Below are 22,093 nucleotides of genomic sequence, written 5' to 3'. Positions count from 1 at the left end.
AGCTTCCTAATTGATCTGATTTGGCAAAGTCATCCAGTAGTCTATGATCTACCTGCCTAGACAGGTAAAGGGTTGTCTCTTCCGACGGTTCTCTTTTTGTGAGCCGTTTTTGTTGATGAAACAGAGCCAACATCGCTGTGATGAGATTCAGGGTACCACTTGAGGTCTCCTTCAGTACGGCTTCAGCGTTTTGCCCTAGCGGGTACACGGTAGCCTATTCTCAAGTATTTCCTTGTCATTTTCTCTGAATCTTTAGTCCAGCTGCTTCCAAGAAGAGAAGCGCCTCGGTATCCTATATCCCTTCTCTCCTGAGCACACTGCGAACTGGACCACATCTCCGACTGTGGACCCTCTGGTTTTCAGACTTTCCACCAATTCGGTCCTTCCTCTCCCAGAAGAAGCATCCCTCAAGGATACCAACGACAAACTCAGAGTACTGGTAAGGTCAAGCTTTGAAGCGGCCGCAGCTACATTTTGTCCTGCCTTAACCTCCACCAGGGTACAAAGTCTATAGACGCATGGGCTAAGCTGCTCCGTCAGGGCATTCTTCCTGGAGCCTGACTGGAGAAATTCGCCAACCTCGTGGACCAAATTACTCTTGCTGGGAAGTACATGGTATCCGTCTCCCTGGACGTCGCTACATGTGCTGCTCAGGCATCCGGCAATATTGTGGCCATCCGAATGACCATTTGGCTTAAGGCATGGCAGGCAGACTTATCCTCAAAGAAGTCCCTTCCCATCTTGTCTTTTCAGGGTTCCCATCTGTTGTCTCCAAGTTGGACCAAATTATTAAGAAGGTCACTGGAGGGATGAGCTTTCTCTTTCCTCAGGCTAAACCTTGTCATTCTCCTTTGTCACATGAGTTTCGGCACTTTCAACGCTTCTTTCACTGTGGAGTTCTCCCAAGAGAAGTCACAGACTCGGCAGCTTAGGAAAAAGGTTTCCTTTAAATCTTCCTCCGGGTGTTTCTGTGATGCGAGGTGTAGATCCCCAGGAACAGTTCCTGGTGGATTTTCCTCAGCGTGACTTGTCAGGAATCTAGGATTGCTGAACGGAGGAGTCCATCTTTGTCTTTAAGGATGGAATCTTTTTTCAGTAATTGCTTCCTGGGAACTGCAAGAGCTTTTTTTTTTTTTTAGTCCCACGGAAGCCTTTATCAATGTCCTTATTTCTTCAGGACATCGGAGATTCCTGCGTTTTTGTGAGCGGCAGGTCCATTTTCATTTTATCGCCTTCCGTTTTGGGCTCTCAAACCACTCCCAGAGTCTCGCAGAGCCTCTGGCAGTGTTTTATTGCACAGTCTGTGGATCACAGGTTCTGTGCTCTTACTGTACCTTTGCCGACGTTCTCCATGGCTCTGTCCATCATTCTTGATTCCCTTCATTTAGTTCGGCTCGGACTCATCCGCCGTAGCACTCTCTCATCAGGTTACCTGGCCAGGGCGACATGCATCTATCTTGCTAAGACCACCCCTCCCCCTTTTTGGAACAAGGGCTTGTGCGTTTAGAGGCCTCCAGGTCAGCAAATGCTTGTTGAATCCAGTCAGCAATTGTAGGTTTACCAGGTCAGAGCAGAGCGCCTTCTTCTGGGTTTCAGGGTCACTCTTCCCGGGCAGCAGGCGCCTCCATCCTGATCTGTCCTCCACATGTTCGCAGAATTTTTCAGAGTCTGTGTCTAGCTTCGGCGGATGCCAGCTTAGGTAAAGACCTTGCAGGCGACGGTGGTGAGTTCTCCGACCTGATTAGAGTTGTCTGCTGTTTCCTCCCCTTCGGTACAGCTTCGGAATGTCCCATGGTTTCCTGTATCCCCCAATGAAGCGATAGAGAAAACAGGATTTTTGGTTGCTTACCGTAAAATCTGTTTCTCGGAGCCTTCATTGGGGGACACAGCACCCTCCCAAGTTTAACAGCTTAGTTTATTGTATTATATTGTTACAGGTTGAGTTCTGTGTTTTTCTTTCACATGTTGCTTCTCCTACTGGTTTCTCACTACCTGAATATTAGTCATTCATGCCCGATCCGGTACAAAGAGCCGGCTCCCTGCTGCAAGCGATGGGCGTTGGTACCCCAGCAAGAGCCACTAAATTCCCTGAATGGCTCTCACTGGGTGTAAAATTCTGGGGTTCGGCAGATGTAACTCCGCACACCTGACCCAAAGAGCCTTAAGAGCCAGATCACCAAAAAGAGCCGGACTGCCCCTCACTACTGAATATCCTAGTGCCGGTCAGTGGGGTATATACTGGTGAGGAGGAGCTAACTTTTTATGCATGGTGTCAGCCTCCTACACCCATGGTTCCTGTGTCCCCCAATGAAGGCTCCAAGAAACAGATTTTACGGCAAGCAACCAAAAATTCTGTTTTTTTTTCAAACACGCCGAAGAAATTCAGCACACGAGCATGCTCTGATAACGCCTTACCGAGTACATTCGCTTATCACTAATGAACACCCGTGTTTGGGACTCCTGCAGTCTCAGGATTGTTCCCCCAGGATAGAATCCTCCATTAAAGCCATTTCTTTCCAGCTCTGGATGTAATAGTTCAAAGACTACAACTGACCATGAGATTAAATATCAAATACCCAGAGCAGCGAGGGGGGACGTGACTGCACAAGAGGGGGCTCCACAAAGAGAAGATACAAGATGGCAATGCACAGTGTCCTCACGGATATGGTGGGAAGTAGAGGTGACAGAGGAGCAGCGGCTGCAGGAAGAGGAGGCCGTCACCGGCTGCCACCAGATTCCTCAGGGGCCGGAGCTAGAAAACCTGCAGCGAGATGTTAGTCAGTGTTTAGTATGTGTCTTCCTGTACAATTTCTATGTCCAAACACTCTATGGACCCAGCAGCAAAAGAAAAGTTACCTCCAATGTACAAAACCATAGAAATAACAGAAGTTCTAGGATTCTGCTCTGTGGACCGAGGCAACAAGACTGGAGCTGGAAGAATGAAGCATCTGCTGGAAAAGCACCCGGCCTACAACTACGAGCATGGCGGAGGTTCAGTGATGCTGTGGAGCTGGAAACCCGCAGTGTTTGGTGGAGGATGTGATCCAATACGTGTTGTCGGAGTATCTTGGGCGTGCTCGTATATATGTGGCTGTTAGCCGATCCCCGCATGTGATGTGGCTAGCTAACATCATTCGAGCATGCCCGAGATCCTCAGATATGTGCTCATCACATCACGCTTTCTCAAGAGGAGCTGACGCTCGGGGGCCATTGGAGCCTTGTCCTAGTCATTTATCCCAGCACCTCACAGCCCAGCAAGCATCGGTGTCAGCGTCCTGGAGGGGCCTAAACACTATAGAAAATCTTTGATAGGATGTAAAAAAGACAACAGCTGCAAAGCTGAGAATATTAGTGACCTGGAGGTCATTACCCATGAGAAATGGCTTATCTTGCTCAGGAACGCTGCCAGAAGTCGGTGTCTGGAGATGTATCATCTGTAGCAGGTTACAACAGCCAGAGAGATTCAAGTACTAAAGTACAAGAAGGGAGGAATACTCCTGAGCCTGCGGGAGTGGTGGAAGTGACATTCTGGGGGAACCTCATGGAATTTTAGCTTTCTTCAGATGTTTACATCGTTCTTGTTTCCTCGGTATATTACACACAGTTTGACTAATGAGCAGAATTTCCAATGGGGAAGGAGCTGCCGTTCCCGATCTGTCCTGCCTGTACAGTTCCTGTAAGGACTGTCAGTGTCCTCAGTATAATGTGGGTCTGAGATGTCTGCTCCATTATTATCTTAGCGTTTAATGAGTTACCTAGAACATCCAATCAGGTGGCTTCTTTCATATGTAAAAGGAGCGCAGGAGAAAGGGAGCTGGAAGCTCATTGGCTCTTAAAACAAAACAGGAACATTGTGTGATGATAAGTTTAGCAAAAGTGGTGCAAAAGAATGGTGGCCCAATCTCCCTTAGCGGCTTATTCCCCCTCCCTCCGCCTTGGCACCAGTTTGGATTGGATTTCATGCACCTATATATAGCAGAGGAAGTAATTAGACGCCGACAATATGGCCGCTGCTCTACGAATGGGCGTCACATGACAATACCCAGCACACCCGTGCGCGCCCTCTTGAGGCTGATCCGTAAAACGTCTGGACGTCACTGCACGTAATACGGAATCAGACTGTACTAGCCGAGCGCCACTCGCTCCAGACCTTATGAGTCGCTGCTAGAAAGCCGCCGAGTGGGTGAGAAACAGAACGAGCGCAGCAGGCGGCAGCTGTACTGACTGAGGACGTGACCCAAGAGGAGGGATGATGGGGGACAGTTACCGGCATCATTCACTGCCCTGGGAACGTGTATCCGTGGGTGATACTCCAGTCTGTGTGCTCACAGGTTCTACAGCTGTCAGTGAGCGATGCGTTATTAGAGTATGTACAAATCAGCTGGCTTGTCAAGGTAAGGGGGCTTATTCGCCGTGCAATGCTCCTCTGGGAAATTAAATATGCAAATTACCTCTTCTGAGAAAAAGAAGAGGAGGATTGCACGGCGTATAAGCCTCCTTACCTTGACAAGCCAGCTGGTATGTCACTCTCCATAAGGAGAAACCTTACCCCTTAGACCCCAGTCCAGAGCCTCTCACCTAGCCAAATCAGTTCTCATGCTTCGCACTGACGAGGGCCAACAGCCCGAAACACCGTGTCTGCGAATTGAGATACTGATTTGGCTTTTATCCTAAGTCATATTGCACGACTCGTTAAAGGGTTGATTGTGACTTGTAGGATCGCTACTTCCAACAGGTGGCGCTATAGAGTTTAAGTCCTCTTTTTCTCAGAAAGGTAATTTGCATATAGTAATAAACCGATACCACACCTGCGCTAATAGGAAAAGAATGCTGCGTACACTACAGCACTGCCTGCTGTGAGGGTAAACCGGGGGCCCCCCTTCCATACCGCTACTGCTCTGGCGTTGCTTCCGGCCGGGGCACGCTAGGAGTGAGCGGTTCCTGCCCGCACTAGACGCCCAGCATTCAACCTCCTATCTGGGCACAGTCGGCCCCGGATCTCCCTAGAGGCACGCGGCTCAGTCCGGCTTACCGGCAGAAGGGTTTTGGACATCCACTGACCTCCGTGACCATCTTCACGCCTACATCCAGTAAGTGCATGTGTATGTACATAAACTGTTTGCATCACGGACCCTCTCCGCTAAGCAGAGCACAATTGGCCCCGGTTTTACCCTCACAGCAGGCAGTGCTGTAGTGTACGCAGCATTCTTTTCCTATTAGCGCAGGTGTGGTATCGGTTTATTACATTATTTATTTATTTACTCTAGACAGGGTTCAGCACAGTCTCTGTCACCTCACCAGCAGCTTTATCTCCCCCTTCCCTTTTCGTTTGGACAGTGCAGCGCCAGTGTTTACCCCCTCTTTTTTTTTCAATTTGCATATAGTATGTACAGTGACTGCACCAGCAGAATAGTGAGTGCAGCTCTGGGGTATAATACTGGATGTAACTCAGGATCAGTACAGGAACAGTAATGAATGTACACAGTGACTGCACCAGCAGAATAGTGAGTGCAGCTCTGGAGTATAATACAGGATGTAACTCAGGATCAGTAATGTATGTACACAGTGACTGCACCAGCAGAATAGTGAGTGCAGCTCTGGAGTATAATACAGGATGTAACTCGGGATCGGTACAGGATCAGTAATGTAATGTATGTACACAGTGACTGCACCAGCACTATAGTGAGTGCAGCTCTGGAGTATAATGCAGGGTGTATTCCAGTATATACAGTGAAGTGTGATGGTGTTTTTCAGTTTGTTTTTTATGTTTGTGTTTTGTTTCTCTTCTAGGTGGTGACTGTGGCTTCCTCTCCGTTACGTCGAGTCCCTTGTGTCTTGTCTGTATATCCCCTTCCACAATATGGCAGCTGTGAAGAAGTCTCCGTTCATAGTCACCTTGGAAATTAACCTTCTCATTGTGGCTCTGACTCTATTGGGACTTACGAGCCGACTCTGGAATCTTTCTCATCCGCCCGCAGTGGTGTAAGCATTTCCTTTTCCCTCTTATATTACACGCTGAGGGGGATTTGACATCGCCTGTAACTTAGAGGAGAAGGAGATCTGGGAGCTTCAACGGGATCCACATGCAGCACCAAATGGGTAGAGCCAAATCAGAAGGCAAGTGGGTGCTCACAAGGCTGGTGAGCACAGCCAAACAGGAAAAATAGAGGATAGCGGCCCACCACTGATGAAAAAACTTTATTCAGGCATACCAAGCCATATTAAAAACATGAAAAGCCTTATGCGTTTCAGGTGCATGCAGCATGCTTAGTCAAGTTTTTTCATCAGTGGGGTGCCGCTATCCTCTCAATTTTTCCTATCTTATAGGGGGGTCTCAAACCTGTGGCTTTCCAACTAATGCAAAATTGGAACAATAACATTTTGTAAAGACCTGATACAGTTGAAAGAAACCCTCAGCTATGAGGTGATTTTCAGCCTCTGGGTGTAATCCAGAACTTACCTGTACACTGACAGCAAGCAGAGATCTTGTAAATGGTGATGAGTCTGTATAATACTGTGTTCTGCATCTTTTCACTGGTGATTCATTGCCGTGGCTTCGGGGGGCTTCTTTCCCCCCTGTGATCTGTCCCCTTCCTCGCCGCAGGTTCGATGAGGTTTACTACGGTCAGTTCATCTCTCTGTACATGAAGCGGATCTTTTTCCTGGATGACAGCGGACCTCCATTAGGACACATGCTGCTGGCTCTGGGAGGTGAGAAGACACAGGATGAAATACTGGTCATATAGGCAACCATTCTATTAGGCTGTAAGCCAAGTGGCCAGGACACGCTTTCCTGCAGGCTGTGACACTGGTCTGGTGCAGTCAGTCCCATGTAAGAGTAGTTAATGCCGGTTGCGCCTGTCGATGGCAGCTGCTGTGTCCGCTGGCCTCCTGTGTATCTTACAGCACAGTTTCATCTTTTCCTTCTTGCAGGATACCTTGGGAGATTTGACGGTAATTTCATGTGGAACAGGATAGGGGCAGGTGAGTGATTTCCGCAACCTCCTCGCCTACGGGTCCCTGTCTTTTAGGACATGTGGAGCTATTAGACAGACCCCCGTCTGCCCCACCTCACCATGTGACTCCTCTCCCTAAAGAATACAGCAGCAATGTTCCGGTGTGGTCGCTTCGTCTGCTTCCTGCCCTCTCCGGAGGCCTCTGTGTCCCCCTGGCCTATCAGATCGTGGTTGAGCTGGGGTACTCGGCCTGGGCCGGAGGTGCCGCTGCTCTTCTCATTCTCTTTGGTGAGTTTTGCCTTCTCCTGTTGGTGATTAGTTAGGTTTGCACAGTTTCGCGGTTATGTAGACTCCACCACCATTTTTTTTTTTATTGTCCCAGTGCATCTAATAAACAAAATTACTGCACCAGTGTGAAATGTGATGCTTGAAAATGTTTTGCTGTTTTGTGTACACAGCTCTTGTGCAGAGCGATGTGTCCCCATGATGAGAAGCCATCACTGTGCTCTGCTCCGGCAGTTTTGTCACTCCGCCTCCTCTTATTGGATCGCTAGTACTCCAGTGTGACAGCAGAAGAGGTGGAGCGACGCATGACTGCAGAGAACCGGACACAGACACTCATTATTCTTGCTAGACAGTTTGTAGCGGTAAAAGCTGATTTCTCCTTCGCCTCATTGGGGGACACAGACCGTGGGGTGTATGCTGCTGCCACTAGGAAGCTGACACTAAGTGATACAAAGAAAGTTCGCTCCTCCCCTGCAGTATACACCCTCCTGCTGGCTCTAAGCTAACCAGTTCTTGCTTAGTGTCTGTAGTAGGCACACGGACTGGTCTGCTATTCAGACCCAAAGAACTCTTTACTTTTACCTTTTTACCTTTTACAACGGACGAATGGGGCGACGGATTCTTTCATGTTCCGATCTCCCCCGAACCAACAACAGGCGAGCACGGGAGTTTCACCTCTCCGTATCCTCTCCTGTGACGTGGGAAGCCACTGCCTGAGCTGATTCTAGGGGCGACGGGCCCCTTCAAGGGCACCGATCTCCCCCTCCCTTATCAGACGAGCACTGGAGTGGTACCTCCAGTATCCTCTTCTGCAGCCAGGCCTATTGCCGGACATTCAGCCCTGCCCACCAGGTTTTACCCTCGGCTGTTCAGAGGCACTTTACAGCGTGGCGTCCGAGCAGCCCCCACTGCACCACCACAATTAAAAGCGGATGGTACAAGGAGGCGGACGGTTCCTCTCCTCCTCCCTGCTAAAGGGACGATGGATTGAGGTTTTCTCTATTCCTGCACCGACCAAACAGCAGCGACAGCAGAGGATCCCTTAATGACCTGCTGAACAGAGCTGCATACTCTGCCTTGCGGCAGATTCCTAGGTAAGTGCTGGGTTTTGAGCGGTTGGAGGGCTCTGCGCAACAGGCATTTTTTTCCCCCTTTTTCCTTTTTTTTGCAAGCGACGGGTCTTTTACCCTTCTTTCTCACTCGGCGCCGGCCGGCACAAAAAATGTAGCCTTCGGCTTCATGTAGGCCGCAACCCGGAGTCTCCGCCCGTGCTAGGGCGCGCGTTTAGGCTTCACCCCCCCTATTCAGGCGCTTCTCGCTCAGGACGAGAACACGCCATATTCTCGGCAGCCATGATCATCTCCCTGCCGCTGCATCGGTCCCGGAGGTGTTTTCGGTGCTGGAGAATCTAATCCAACGCTGACGGGGGATTCAGGAACCGGGTAGTGAGATGCCTCCACCCCTCCCCCCGCTCTCCTTCCCCCACAACCCCCTCCGGCAGCAGAGGTAGATAATGGATTAAAATTCATACAGGCTATGTCCCCAAAAGCTAGTCCTAAAGGCACACGACCGGCATAAGCGCACGACCAGCATCAGTGCTATGTCCAGTATTTCCTGGTCCTAGAGCTGGTCTTAAAGGTAAGGTACCGCGTTTGTAGATCATTAATAAAAAACTGTAATGTAGCATAACATGCTGCTATAACCAAGTTTTAAATGCATGTGAAACAGATTTCGTGTGTTATATGAGTTTAAAGAAGGAACTGGGGGCTGACATCTTGGTTTCACAGCAGTTCACGACACTAGCAGTGTCATTTTACAGCACCCCATGGACATAGGAGATAATAGACCGGCGCTGACCCTATCTTTAACATTGGAGAGGCGTTAGCAGTGAGCTGGGCACGCCTCTGTGGGCTGCACAACTCACTGCTGTAGGTATGACTAGCTGCCATTTTATTATAGCCCAGTGCTCTCTGCCCAGCTCCACTTACTCTCTATCACAGGAGCTCCATTCCCAGCCTGCAGAGAGAGGTGACACCTGACACCTCTCTGCCATACAATGTATCTCTCCCCTCCCTCCACAATGCCTGGCCATTCACTGCAGACCTGGAGCTCCTTCTTATCTTACTGAGGGATGAGTCACAGACAGCTCTGCACAGACAATGCTGCTCCATAAACACCACATAAACTAACTGTGCTTCTGATGCAGTAACTGCTGGTGATAGCAGATCACAGGGCAGTCACACACAAAATGGCTCTGCCCTGTGATGCTGCTCTTCATTCTGCCCCAGGGATATTAGACCACCCAAAAGGGGAGGGAAATGCTGATGTCAGCAGTTACTGCCCAGATTTTCCAGCTAACAGTAAAGCTGGTAAGTCTCACTATAGCTGCTTGAGGTCTAAAACGGAAAATGCTCCCCCTAGTGGTCAATATATATATTTGTAAGAAAATATATAATATTTTTCATATAGAAATGTTTGCAAACAGTGCAAACATTGCATTAATACATTTTATTTACTATTTTAAGCTTAATTTCACAAAAAAACAAACTACAAGAAAACTGGTGGCACCTTCCCTTTAAAAGCTCCGGGAACAGCATCCCTGGTCTTAAAGTTACACGACCAGCATCCCCTGGTCTTAAGGGTACATGACCAGCATTCACTGGTCTTAAAGGCACAGGACCAGCTTTTCCTGGTCTTAAAGGCACATCACCAGCATGGTCTGAAAGGCTCATAACCAGCCCGAAGCCGGTCAGAATATTTAGTTCAAATGAGCGCAGGAGCCTTCCGCCACTGCCGATCCCAGTCTTTTTTCCTAGAATACCTAGTTCCTCTGAGTTTGCCACTGCCGCAATCCATGGCTTCTCTGACCAAGAGATTTTACCCCTATTTGAACCCGCTGTGGTTCGGAGTGCTCGCAGGACCAATACAGATGGATCCTCTCCTACACGGTGGCTGTCAGCTAGCAGACCAAAAATATTCTAAACGTACAGGCGTCTAGAAAACGGGAGCTTCTCTTCTTGATTTCCCTCACCAATGATTTGCTGGGAACTAAACTCCGCATCTGAATAGGAGATGACCTTGGATCTGGACTCTCAAAAGCCTCAGCACAAGCTGGATTCGCCTATTTGGGCCATCAACCAATCTGTCGATTCACAAGGACTATGTTTCTGCTCTAGATCGTTTTCTCCAAACGGAGATAAACTCCCTAGTAGTGCATTTGCCCCTTTTTTCCTAGACAGCGAGCGTCCGGATAAGCGATTCACTGGCGAGCACCATAGTAGCGCAGTGAAAAACACTGGTGTTTATACAGCATGGGAGTCCAGGATTCTGGCCTTACCATGAGCAATCGCAAATGGGGACCGAAAAGTCTTGCTCTAGAAACAGAAGCCTCTTCAAGCCACACCAGATGCTATGCCTGATTTAATTGTTTTTTTTAAGGGCGACTGGTCCTTCAAAGGACACTGATCTCCTCACACCATCATCAAATGAGCACATGGAGCGTCGCCTCCTCGTATACTCTGGGTGACGGGTCCTTCAAAGGATACCGATCTTCTCACACCATCATCAAATGAGCTCTCGGAGTGTCGCCTCCACACATGCTCTGGGCGACGGGTCCTTCAAAGGACACCGATCTCACACCATCATCAAATGAGCACATGGAGTGTCGCCTCCACGTATACTCTTCTACAGCTGGGCCTAATGCCAATCCAGTCCTCCCGGGGACTTGAACTCCGTGGATGTACAGATGCCCTCCTTTTGACGTCCGAGCAGTTCCCCTCTGCATCGCCACTATTTATCGGACAATGCGTGGTGGCGGATGATTCCTCTCCACCCCCGTTAAGGGGTTGGTGGATTGAGAGTTCTTCCTCTTATCTCTGCACGTTCAATGACGGCAGCAACTCAGGAGATGGATTGTTTTCCTCACCATGGCGGATGCAGCCGCGCACTTTGCTACCTGGCAGCTTAACTTCTGTGGTATACCTACCAGTATCCCTGCCCGATGGATCATCTTTTAAAAATACCATGGACTGTCAGACAATGACTCGTTCTGTCTTGCGGTATCGAGTTCAGCGCTTTACCTTTCCTTAGCCCGCACGGGTTGCCAGACCAATGGTCTACTGGCCAGAGACCTTAGCTACCTTGCTTCACAATAAAAGAAAAAATTTGGAGTAGTGTCCGCAACACATAGGAGTGTCCTATGTAAATGTGCTATTCACCCCACCACAGGGTGTTTAGTCTGTATTGCTTTTGTTACTGATGGTTCCAGTGTTGGTCTATATTTATTTGATTCAGATTAGTTCTCTCTCTTCCCGGAGACAGTACAGCTGGCCAATCAAATCCGGTGAGCGGGAGGCTTTGTGGTACACGCCTCTTTCAATGCGGCTAGTTGCGGGCGCTGTCTGCAGCGAATGCCATTTCTTTCAGAAGGGCTTATGGATCAGAGAACGGAGGCATACTCTGCGTTCTTAAAAAAAAAACCAAAAAAAAAAAACCCTCTGACATCACGCCCTTAGAGTGGTCGCTGTGTGGGAGTGGGTGTTCCCTACCTAGGAACAAAGGATCGCAAGTGTCCTATAGATCCAACCAACAGTTGAAGGGTTGTCCAGGACAGTCTAAATCTAAGGGATCTTGGTTCCAAAAGAGGACCGAAAAGTATGACCGATCCTGAACCTCTAACTTCTAACAAGCCTCGAAAAGGTGGAGTTTTTTTCTGGCATCCATCGACATTCGTGATGCTTGCCTTCACAAGTCACGACCTTACTTTCAGCTTTGCTACTGCTCCCAGAGTGTTCGCCATTATCATGGTGGCGGTCATGTCCCTCTGGCACTCTGGGTGCGTGGCCGTCCTCTCCTATCTGGTCGTCTTCCAGCTGTTCTTCCAGGATTACGCTGAGCCCGTCTATATATACCTTACGATACCCTTCCTCTCTTGGGCTGGCGGATAGACTTAGACAGGTCTTCCTCATTTCCAGCCCGGCATTTATCCTTATTAAGGATGATCCTGGACACCCCCAGAGGGTTGGAATCCTCCCTTGAGACAAGCCTGTGGTCCTTCAACAGGGAGTCCCCCTGCACTTGGTCACTCATCCCCACATTCCGGGTCGGAATGGCCATCCGGCAATTCTGGCAAATGCCAGAACAGTCTGTCTGGTCATGGGCTATCTCTTCTGCTACGTCTTTAAAAGAAGCGGGTTCTCAAGACGGCTGATTTTCAGCCCCGGTCCGTACCTGCCCTCATTCCTTCCGATTTGCTGTGAGGATCCTTGGGTGGGATAATAGCAATGGAGGCAGTTCCCTTCGCTCCGCTTGTTTTTTTCTGCAGGTCAAACAAGTTTCCTCTGAGCATCCATCTCGTCCGGGGGAGATCCCTTCTCCCGGTTCTATGGTTGCTAGTGAATACAGAGCGTCACCACACTGCCTAAAGCCTCTGGTTATCTCAGGAATCCAGCCTCCCGATCCCCTTTTTTTTCTTGGGATCCCAACAGTACTTCTGCTCTTACAGCAGGCCCAATGCCCTCTGGCAGGTCTCCCCACCCAAATTCAGTTGGATATTATCACGGCTGTGCAATACCTCTATTATTTAGCAGGTACTCGCTGTCAGGCACCTTGTCCTACGTACCTCACACTCTCGTGGGCCGAGATCTATCACTCGGTGATCTCGGCAGTACTCATCCCAGGAGTAGAACTCTGGGCGGCAGTTTTCTTCCTCAGCCGCCAGGGTCTCGCCTCAAGTGAGTGGGAACTTCATCCGGAAGTCTTCCAACATATCTGCCTTCACTGGAGCACTCCAGATGTAGATCGGATGACGTCCAGACTGAACGCCAATGCACTCGAGTTCATGATCCGGACTCGAGACCCAAAAGCCATCACAGTGCATACTCTGGTTCTTCTGGGATACCAGCTCCATCTCGCCTCTTCCACTAGCTCCGAGGGTCTTTAGGAAGCAGGAAGGCCCCCAGTGGTCCTGGGAGATCTGCACTGTACAAGTCAATTCAGACGAGTCTTCGGAGCTGGCCGCTCTGTTCCTTCAGATCTTTTTTCATCATGACCATCTAGGCAAGGCTGTCCTCAAGCCGTCCCCGTCCCTTGTTACCAAGGTGGTATCGTACTTCCACTGTTACGAGGGTATCGTTATTCCCTCTTCTCTTTCAGCTCCAGTCCACAAAACGAAATGGGTTCCCCATACCCTGGACAATGTGAGAGCCCTGAGTAGGTACGTGCTGAGGATGGCGTCCTTCGAGAGGATGGACACCTTCATTTGGGCTTCTTGGCGCTTTTTTCAGGAAGGCCTTAGCCTTTTTTTCGTCGACCATGTTAGCCTGGTGGATTCTTTACACATCCAGAAGTCCTTCCGTGTTAGACTTCAGCCTTTTTTTCTCTCCACTCGATCAATCGAGGTTTCTTGGGTTCCAGACACCAGGCGTCAGCAAAGCACGTCTGTCAGCTTCGCGGGTTTGTCCAGTCCGCATGCACCCTTGAAGCACTATACTTCCCGGACTTCTGCAGACATGAGTCTGGGCAGGCGGACTCTGCAGGCCGCAGTGGCGCACTTGTAAGTAGCGGTTACACAGGGCCTGATCTGATGTTGTTCCCACCCAGGGACTGTTTTGGGATGTCCCACGGTCTGTGTCCCCCAATGAGGCGAAGGAGAAATAGGGATTTTTGTGTACTCACCGTAAAATCCTTTTCTCTGAGCCATTCATTGGAGGACACAGCTCCCACCCTGTTATTAGCTTGTGGTTCTTTTATAACATATATAATTTGACGTGCTGTACTCTCATATATGATTTGACATACTATACTCTCATATGTTATTGATCTCCTACTGCTTTTGCACCAAACCGGTTAGCTGAGAGCCAGCAGGAGGGTGTTTACTGCAGGGGAGGAGCTATTCTTTCTGTGTTTACTTAGTGTCAGCCTCCTAGTGGCAGCAGCATACACCCCACGGTCTGTGTCCCCCAATGAATGGCTCGGAGAAAAGGATTTTACGGTGAGTACACAAACATCCCTATTTAATACTTTTCTGTCTCATCGTCGCTTGTCCTGTCTTATCTCTGTTCTAGAAAACGCACTGGTCACTCAGTCCCGGCTGATTCTTCTAGAGTCTATGCTCATATTTTTTATTCTTCTGGCCATCATGTCTTATCTGAAGTTTCACAGCCAACAGCAAACCAGGTGAGGTGCACGTAACCTTGTAAGACTGGGATCGTAGAGGACCTGCAGGGGTGACCTTGCATTGTACATTGCACATTACTTATCCTGTATTATACTCCAGAGCTGTACTCACTGTTCTGCTGGTGCAGTCACTGTGTACATATATTACATTTCTTGTCCTGTACCAGTCCCGAGTTACATCCTGTATTATACTCCAGAGCTGCACTCACTATTCTGCTGGTGCAGTCACTGTGTACATGCATTACATTACTGATCCTGAGTTACATCCTGTATTATACTCCAGAGCTGCACTCACTATTCTGCTTTTGCAGTCACTGTGTACATACATTACATTACTGATCCTGTACTGATCCTGAGTTACATCCTGTATTATACCCCAGAGCTGCACTCACTATTCTGCTGGTGCAGTCACAGTGTACATACATTACATTACTGATCCTGAGTTACATCCTGTATTGTACTCCAGAGCTGGACTCACTATTCTGCTGGTGCAGTTACTGTGTACATACATTACCCATCGTGCATTATACTCTAGAGCTGCACTATGTGTCAGGGTTGTAGATCTGACTACACGTTACAGTGTAGTAGATTGGGATTATTTCAGGATGTTGGGAGACCCTAACGCTGAGTCTTTCCTCCGCAGTCCGTTCTCCCCTCGCTGGTGGTTTTGGTTGGTGCTGACTGGTGTTTCTGGCTTCTGTGCAGTGGGGTAAGTGGCAGATTTCCCCCTCATTGTCTTCGGTTCATGCTCCATGTCTCTGATGTTCCTATGTCATCCGTAGAGTGAAGTACATCGGCTTGTTCTCCTACCTCCTGATTTTGGGCCTCGCTGGGGTGCACGGTTGGCAGCTGCTCGGTGACCGGAAACTGTCTAATGTACGCAAGTTACAGGTCTGCTTTCTGAAGCATTGTGTCTATGTGAGTGTAGACCCCCCAGGAAGTTTTTTTCTGTATGCAGGTGCTGGTGCTTTGTTATTTGGGTGCACGTGGCCTGGCACTGCTGCTACTGCCCATGTTCCTGTACCTGGGGATGTTCTACATACACCTATCAATACTATCTCGCTCCGGACCCCACGACCACATCATGAGTAGCGCGTTCCAGTCCAGTCTGGAGGTAACTAGTGATGAGCGAGTGTATGCTCGGGTGACCTCAGAGTATTTATGACTGCTCGGCGATTTAGTTTTCATCGCGGCAGCTGAATGATTTACAGCTACAAGCCAGCTTGATTACATGTGGGGATTCCCTAGCAACCAGGCAACCCCCACATGTACTCAGCCTGGCTACTAGCTGTAAATCATTCAGCTGTGGCGATGAAAACTAAATCTCCGTTCAGTCCTGACCTAATACATCTCACAGCTGAGGTTTGTTGCAGTTATCCCCAGTCTAGATCTTCCTCTGTGTGTGTGGTCCCCAGACTGATACATTGTAACAAAACACAAAACTCTCTCTAATCCGGAGGATCACTGAGGAGTGTTCAGACAGGAAAAGTTTGCAGCAAACCCTCAGCTGTAAGAAGCACTATTTATCTTCCTCTTAAGCAGTGATGTTGCCGTTTATTATCCGCCAGCTATTATCCAAGTTATGGAGCTAGGAATACTCGGCTTTTTCATAGTTTGTTCTTTCAGTTTTTCTCAAAAACATCTGATTGCTGTCAGTGAATAGGGACATGCCCAGGACTGAGGTGGGATGTGTCTGTGCAGCCCCCCATGTGCTGGGCAGTTGGGGTGTCTTAGTCCTACGCAATCCGTGTGTCATGCGACTTCCCCTTCTCGTCAGGGCGGCCTGTCTCGGATCACCCAGGGTCAGCCGCTGGAGGTGGCATTCGGCTCGCAGATCACACTCAGGAACACGCTGGGTAAACCGGTGCCCTGCTGGCTGCACTCGCACAAGAACAACTACCCCATCATGTGAGTGTTCCCCGAGGAGTCTGCCGCTGCGCATTCTTCTTAAAGGGGCTCTCCACCTACATAGAGTTCTAAAATCCATGGAGTCGTTGCTGCCCTCTGATCCTCAGTTCTCCGTCTTCTGCCTGTAGATACGAGGGAGGACGCGGGAGCTCACACCAGCAGCAAGTCACTTGCTACCCCTACAAAGACGTGAACAACTGGTGGATCGTGAAGGACCCGGCGCGGTAATCACAGGAGGTGGTGCGGGCAGGGAAGCGTCACTGAGGTGAAAGAGAAGCTATTGTGTTATCACTTCTTCAGACAGGACATGGTCGTCAACTCGCCACCACGCGTCGTGCGACACGGAGACACCGTACAGCTGCTGCATGGCATGACGGCGCGCTTCCTGAATACGTACGTGTCTGCTGTTGTAGGGTCACATTGGGGTCCTCGACGACCGTTACCCATGATTTCTTCCCCAGGCACGATGTCGCTGCCCCGTTCTCTCCCTATGCCCAGGAAATCTCCGGATACATTGACTATAACATCTCTATGCCAGCACAGACGCTATGGAAGGTGGTGAGTGTCAGCTCTTGTGTCCAGAATTAGTGGGGATGAAACTGTTCCTGTGGAGCAAAAGCAGCCCAGCCCATGGTCGTACTGGTACACTGTGACGACACGGGTTGTCTGCCCCCAAATATACTAATAACAAACCGTGATGATGAAAATGGTGACGCTTTGTCTACATGGAGCCGCTCTGTAACATCCATGTACTCTCACAGGAGATCCAGAACCGGGAGTCTGATGGAGACACATGGAAGACGATCGTGTCCGAGGTGAAGCTGGTCCATGTGAATACATCAGCAGCACTGAAGGTAAGGACGGGGGTATGGAAGCCATTGTGCCGTCACCAAGGTTTATTCACATGCCACAGCTACTGCGATTTTTCAAAACTGCATAATTTTTGGTTCAATTTGTATAATTGTGAGGTGTGAATAAGCCCTTAAATAAGCGCATCATCTGCTGCAGCTCAGCGGCTCCACGTTACCGGACTGGGGCTTCCGGCAGCTGGAGGTTGTGGGTGACAAGGTGGCGAAAGGCTCTCATCCGAGTATGGTCTGGAATGTGGAGGAGCATCGGTACGGCAGGAGTAAGTCCACAGAGAAGGGCCGGACCTGCCCATCTGCTCCACTCCCAAAATGTCCTGAATTTCACCGCTCCCCACAGGTCAGGATCAGGCAGAGAGAGAGGAGGAGCTGCACACGCCACCACAGATGGACGTCGGGAGGAACCTCAGCTTCATGGCTCGCTTCTGGGAGTTGCAGGTAATTTCCAATGCTAAGTGTTTATCCGCAGCAACCAATGTGGGACGTCCGGACACCAGATTATGGACCGCATAGCGGTCATTGCCTCTCCTGTCCCCACAGTGGAAGATGCTGACCATGAGGAGCGAGAGTCCGGAGCACAAGTACTGCTCCTCCCCTGCGGACTGGGTGGCACTGGACACCAGCATCGCTTACTGGCACCATCCCAGGACCACGGTGAGCAGCGGCTCCATTATTTACTGTCATCGGGGGGCACGGATGTGAACTGCTCCTGATCCAACTTCATGTTATAATCTTAGTTCTGCACCCACAAACGTCTCCCAATAGTGACCCCATTTTTTGTTTTTGCACTTTATTCCAAGAGCCATTACCTTTTATCTGCCACTGTATGAGTACCACTGTATGGTACTTGTGGGCCGAGTTGTGGTTTTGACCGATACCATTCACTTCACCATAAAGCGTCAGGTCCGCCATTGTTTTATTGTTAGAGCGGTGGTTGGGTGGTGCACAGGACCCAGCAGATTACTCAGATCAGCGCGATCATGAGTCCAAACTTGTACAGTTTCTTTTTTTTAATGTTTCAGTGGATTAAAAACATTTTGAACTTTGTAAAACAAAAATATTTGGTGTGCCGCCATTTTCCTGCCATTTGTGCTGCGGTAGGTTGTCTTCTGCAGGCAGAGCTGATGTTTTATTGGTAATGGGGTACATATAGTTTGTGACCGCTTCATTTTTCCAACTATTGGGGGTGCTGCAATGACCCCCCAACAGAGAGGAAATTCTAGTACTTTCAATTTTTTTTGTTATTCCTTTAAGACATTTACCATAGGGGGTTGAATAATTATAGACTTTCATAGATCAAACGCTTTAAGCTGTGGTGACACCAAATGTTTGTTTTTTTCTATTTTTAACTTCATTTTTTTGATGGGGGAATTGGGTGACTGACAGTGGCATTTAATTGGTTAAACAGCTGGCATCCACTGAGTATGGAGCAGGCTCCCTACACCCTCCATTGGTTGTACAGTCCTGCAGAGGGAAGAGATTAAGTTCTCTGTCGGCACAGAATGACTTCACACCACGTCCCGCCGCTCCATGGTGCAGGCAATCATTTACAGGTCCTTCTCAAAAAATTAGCATATAGTGTTAAATTTCATTATTTACCATAATGTAATGATTACAATTAAACTTTCATATATTATAGATTCATTATCCACCAACTGAAATTTGTCAGGTCTTTTATTGTTTTAATACTGATGATTTTGGCATACAACTCCTGATAACCCAAAAAAGCTGTCTCAATAAATTAGCATATCAAGAAAAGGTTCTCTAAACGACCTATTACCCTAATCTTCTGAATCAACTAATTAACTCTAAACACATGCAAAAGATACCTGAGGCTTTTAAAAACTCCCTGCCTGGTTCATTACTCAAAACCCCCATCATGGGTAAGACTAGCGACCTGACAGATGTCAAGAAGGCCATCATTGACACCCTCAAGCAAGAGGGTAAGACCCAGAAAGAAATTTCTCAACAAATAGGCTGTTCCCAGAGTGCTGTATCAAGGCACCTCAATGGTAAGTCTGTTGGAAGGAAACAATGTGGCAGAAAACGCTGTACAACGAGAAGAGGTGACCGGACCCTGAGGAAGATTGTGGAGAAGGACCGATTCCAGACCTTGGGGAACCTGAGGAAGCAGTGGACTGAATCTGGTGTGGAAACATCCAGAGCCACCGTGCACAGGCGTGTGCAGGAAATGGGATACAGGTGCCGCATTCCCCAGGTAAAGCCACTTTTGAACCATAAACAGCGGCAGAAGCGCCTGACCTGGGCTACAGAGAAGCAGCACTGGACTGTTGCTAAGTGGGCCCAAGTACTTTTTTCTGATGAAAGCAAATTTTGCATGTCATTCGGAAATCAAGGTGCCAGAGTCTGGAGGAAGACTGGGGAGAAGGAAATGCCAAAATGCCTGAAGTCCAGTGTCAAGTACCCACAGTCAGTGATGGTGTGGGGTGCCATGTCAGCTGCTGGTGTTGGTCCACTGTGTTTCATCAAGGGCAGGGTCAATGCAGCTAGCTATCAGGAGATTTTGGAGCACTTCATGCTTCCATCGGCTGAAATGCTTTATGGAGATGAAGATTTCATTTTCCAGCACGACCTGGCACCTGCTCACAGTGCCAAAACCACTGGTAAATGGTTTACTGACCATGGTATTACTGTGCTCAATTGGCCTGCCAACTCTCCTGACCTGAACCCCATAGAGAATCTGTGGGATATTGTGAAGAGAAAGTTGAGAGACGCAAGACCCAACACTCTGGATGAGCTTAAGGCCGCTATTGAAGCATCCTGGGCCTCCATAACATCTCAGCAGTGTCACAGGCTGATTGCCTCCATGCCACGCCGCATTGAAGCAGTCATTTCTGCCAAAGGATTCCCGACCAAGTATTGAGTGCATAACTGAACATTATTATTTGATGGTTTTTTTGTTTGTTATTAAAAAACACTTTTATTTGATTGGCCGGGTGAAATATGCTAATTTATTGAGACAGATTTTTTGGGTTATCAGGAGTTGTATGCCAAAATCATCAGTATTAAAACAATAAAAGACCTGACAAATTTCAGTTGGTGGATAATGAATCTATAATATATGAAAGTTTAATTGTAATCATTACATTATGGTAAATAATGAAATTTAACACTATATGCAAATTTTTTGAGAAGGACCTGTATATTCCCCTTCCCACCATCTCCAGCCCCTCATTGTATGGCAGCATAGCTCCAGTCTATGTGGACAGTCCCTTTAAGGAATCCTTCAGATGACAAATGCACAGTGTCCTGCCTGAGAGGGTGAGGTCTTGACGCATGCTTAAAAAGCACAGGAAAAGTTAGACAATGTGCTGAAAATACAGAAACTATGATTATCTCTTCTTCACGTGAATTTCTGACTGCCGCTTTCTAGGAGAGTTTTGGACGCCCATTTTCCCATCTATTGTAACCCGGTGATGGTTTTGCTCTTTAGGCTCAGATCCAGCTGCTGGGGAACCCGGTGATCTGGTACTCTGCCAATGCCGGTGCCATTGTTTACAGCGTCCTCTTCCTGTATTACCTGCTGCGGCAGCGCCGGAGAATCCACGATGTCCCACCAGGTGATGGCTGTGACGAGGCATCTATAGACACCCACAAAGTGTTGCCACACCGATCAGCAGCCATCACCTGTGCATATGTTGTCTCTGCAGGTACGTGGCACGCGCTGCAGCTCACTGGGACATTGTGCCTGGGCGGCTGGGCCATCAATTACCTGCCCTTCTTCTTGATGGAGAAAACCCTCTTTCTGTACCACTACCTCCCCGCCCTGACCCTGCAGATCCTGCTGCTGCCCCCAGTCCTGGAACACGTCCACCAGCATGTGCTCAGGTGAGGGTCCTGTGCTCGGTGGGCTGAGCCCCTTGTCCTGCAATCTCTGCTCATATGTCCTGTCTCTGTTCTAGGTCTGACACTTTACAGAACACCTTCTCTGCCGTCCTGCTGGTGTGGATGTCCGGCATCGTCCTGATCTTCAGTAAACTCTTCCCCCTCACCTATGGGGAGCCGGCCTTGCCACCACAAGAGCTAAGAGGTTTAAGGTGGAAAGACACTTGGGACATTCTTATCAGAAAGTGAGAACGTCAGGTAGGAGACCCTCATCCTGGTGATACTGAATGTGTCAGTGACTGAAGAGGTCCAGGTGTGTAGGATAGCAAAGGATAGATAGGAAGAAGCGGCGTCAGACGTAAAGCCAGTGTGTCACTACGGAGGTGGCGCTGTTGTATGATGAAGCGGAGACCCTGGACTCCCTGCAACGAGGTCTGAAGTACTGCAGGCTCTGCTGCTGGGGGCGACACTGAGCACAGGAGGAAGCTCCAACCTGAAGAGATTATGAAACCTGTGCCTCACCCCAAAAATAAAAGGTATTTCATAAAATGTACTGTTTGTGGTGTGAACGACTTCTATTGTTTAATCTTCCATTCACTGACTGCAAGCATTTCCATTTGCACATAAGGCCTGATCCTCTTGATCTGATGCAAATGATTAAAATACATTTACAGCATAACTGAAGTATCACCGATTTTGTGTGTATATTAGGCCCTTTAATTGTTTGCACTGAAGACCCCTGAAAACTGTATACACAGCCATGAAAGCTCATATAGCTGAACGCGGATTCCAGAGAGAGCCCGTCTGCAAATTCAAGGGTCTTTACAGCAGCCAGTGGGGGTCTCGCCGATATGCAGGCTGTTAGGTGTTTGTACTCACTGACTGCAAGCAGAAATTCATTCTGCAAGTCGTGATTAAGAATAGTTGTATACTGTGTCTACAGCTCCTGGCAGTCCAATATGTCTCCGTGGTTACTGCAGGATTAAACAGTAACCACGGCGATGTACAGGACTGCAGAGACGCTGTATACACAAAATCACAGATTCTTAAAGAGGT

The 22,093-nt window shown here is 48.7% G+C and overlaps 1 protein-coding gene across 8 annotated transcripts; it reads left to right on the top strand.

Annotated features, from left to right (window-relative positions):
- Nucleotides 1-3,997: 3,997 nt before the first annotated feature.
- On the top strand, nucleotides 3,998-21,714 carry POMT1 (protein O-mannosyltransferase 1). Of its 8 annotated transcripts, none has more exons than XM_077284715.1 (20): nucleotides 3,998-4,183; nucleotides 5,791-5,982; nucleotides 6,605-6,711; nucleotides 6,934-6,984; nucleotides 7,098-7,244; nucleotides 14,306-14,417; nucleotides 15,061-15,126; nucleotides 15,200-15,293; nucleotides 15,376-15,531; nucleotides 16,195-16,325; nucleotides 16,454-16,549; nucleotides 16,626-16,718; nucleotides 16,787-16,883; nucleotides 17,087-17,179; nucleotides 17,334-17,443; nucleotides 17,532-17,629; nucleotides 17,732-17,845; nucleotides 20,646-20,772; nucleotides 20,863-21,040; nucleotides 21,115-21,714. In XM_077284715.1, the coding sequence occupies exons 2-20, from the start codon at nucleotides 5,861-5,863 to the stop codon at nucleotides 21,118-21,120; spliced, it is 1,998 nt and encodes a 665-aa protein (XP_077140830.1). In that variant the 5' UTR covers nucleotides 3,998-4,183; nucleotides 5,791-5,860; the 3' UTR covers nucleotides 21,121-21,714. The 8 variants fall into 8 exon arrangements, with proteins under 8 accessions (XP_077140830.1, XP_077140824.1, XP_077140829.1 ...); XM_077284709.1 differs by having other exon boundaries at nucleotides 17,334-17,454; XM_077284714.1 differs by having other exon boundaries at nucleotides 4,121-4,331; nucleotides 17,334-17,454.
- The last annotated feature ends 379 nt before the right edge of the window (nucleotides 21,715-22,093 follow it).

The sequence above is a fragment of the Ranitomeya variabilis genome, chromosome 2 (genome assembly GCF_051348905.1).
Source record: "Ranitomeya variabilis isolate aRanVar5 chromosome 2, aRanVar5.hap1, whole genome shotgun sequence".
NCBI lineage: Eukaryota > Metazoa > Chordata > Amphibia > Anura > Dendrobatidae > Ranitomeya > Ranitomeya variabilis.
This window is presented reverse-complemented; position numbering and strand designations above follow the sequence as displayed.

Bases quoted from the DNA above. Each gene is read 5' to 3' on its own strand.
- POMT1 (XM_077284709.1), top strand. From the start codon at position 5,861: ATGGCAGCTGTGAAGAAGTCTCCGTTCATAGTCACCTTGGAAATTAAC. The intron at 15,127-15,199 runs GTAAGTGGCAGA...TGTCATCCGTAG, and splicing joins TCTGGCTTCTGTGCAGTGGG to AGTGAAGTACATCGGCTTGT. The intron at 20,773-20,862 runs GTGATGGCTGTG...TTGTCTCTGCAG, and splicing joins AATCCACGATGTCCCACCAG to GTACGTGGCACGCGCTGCAG.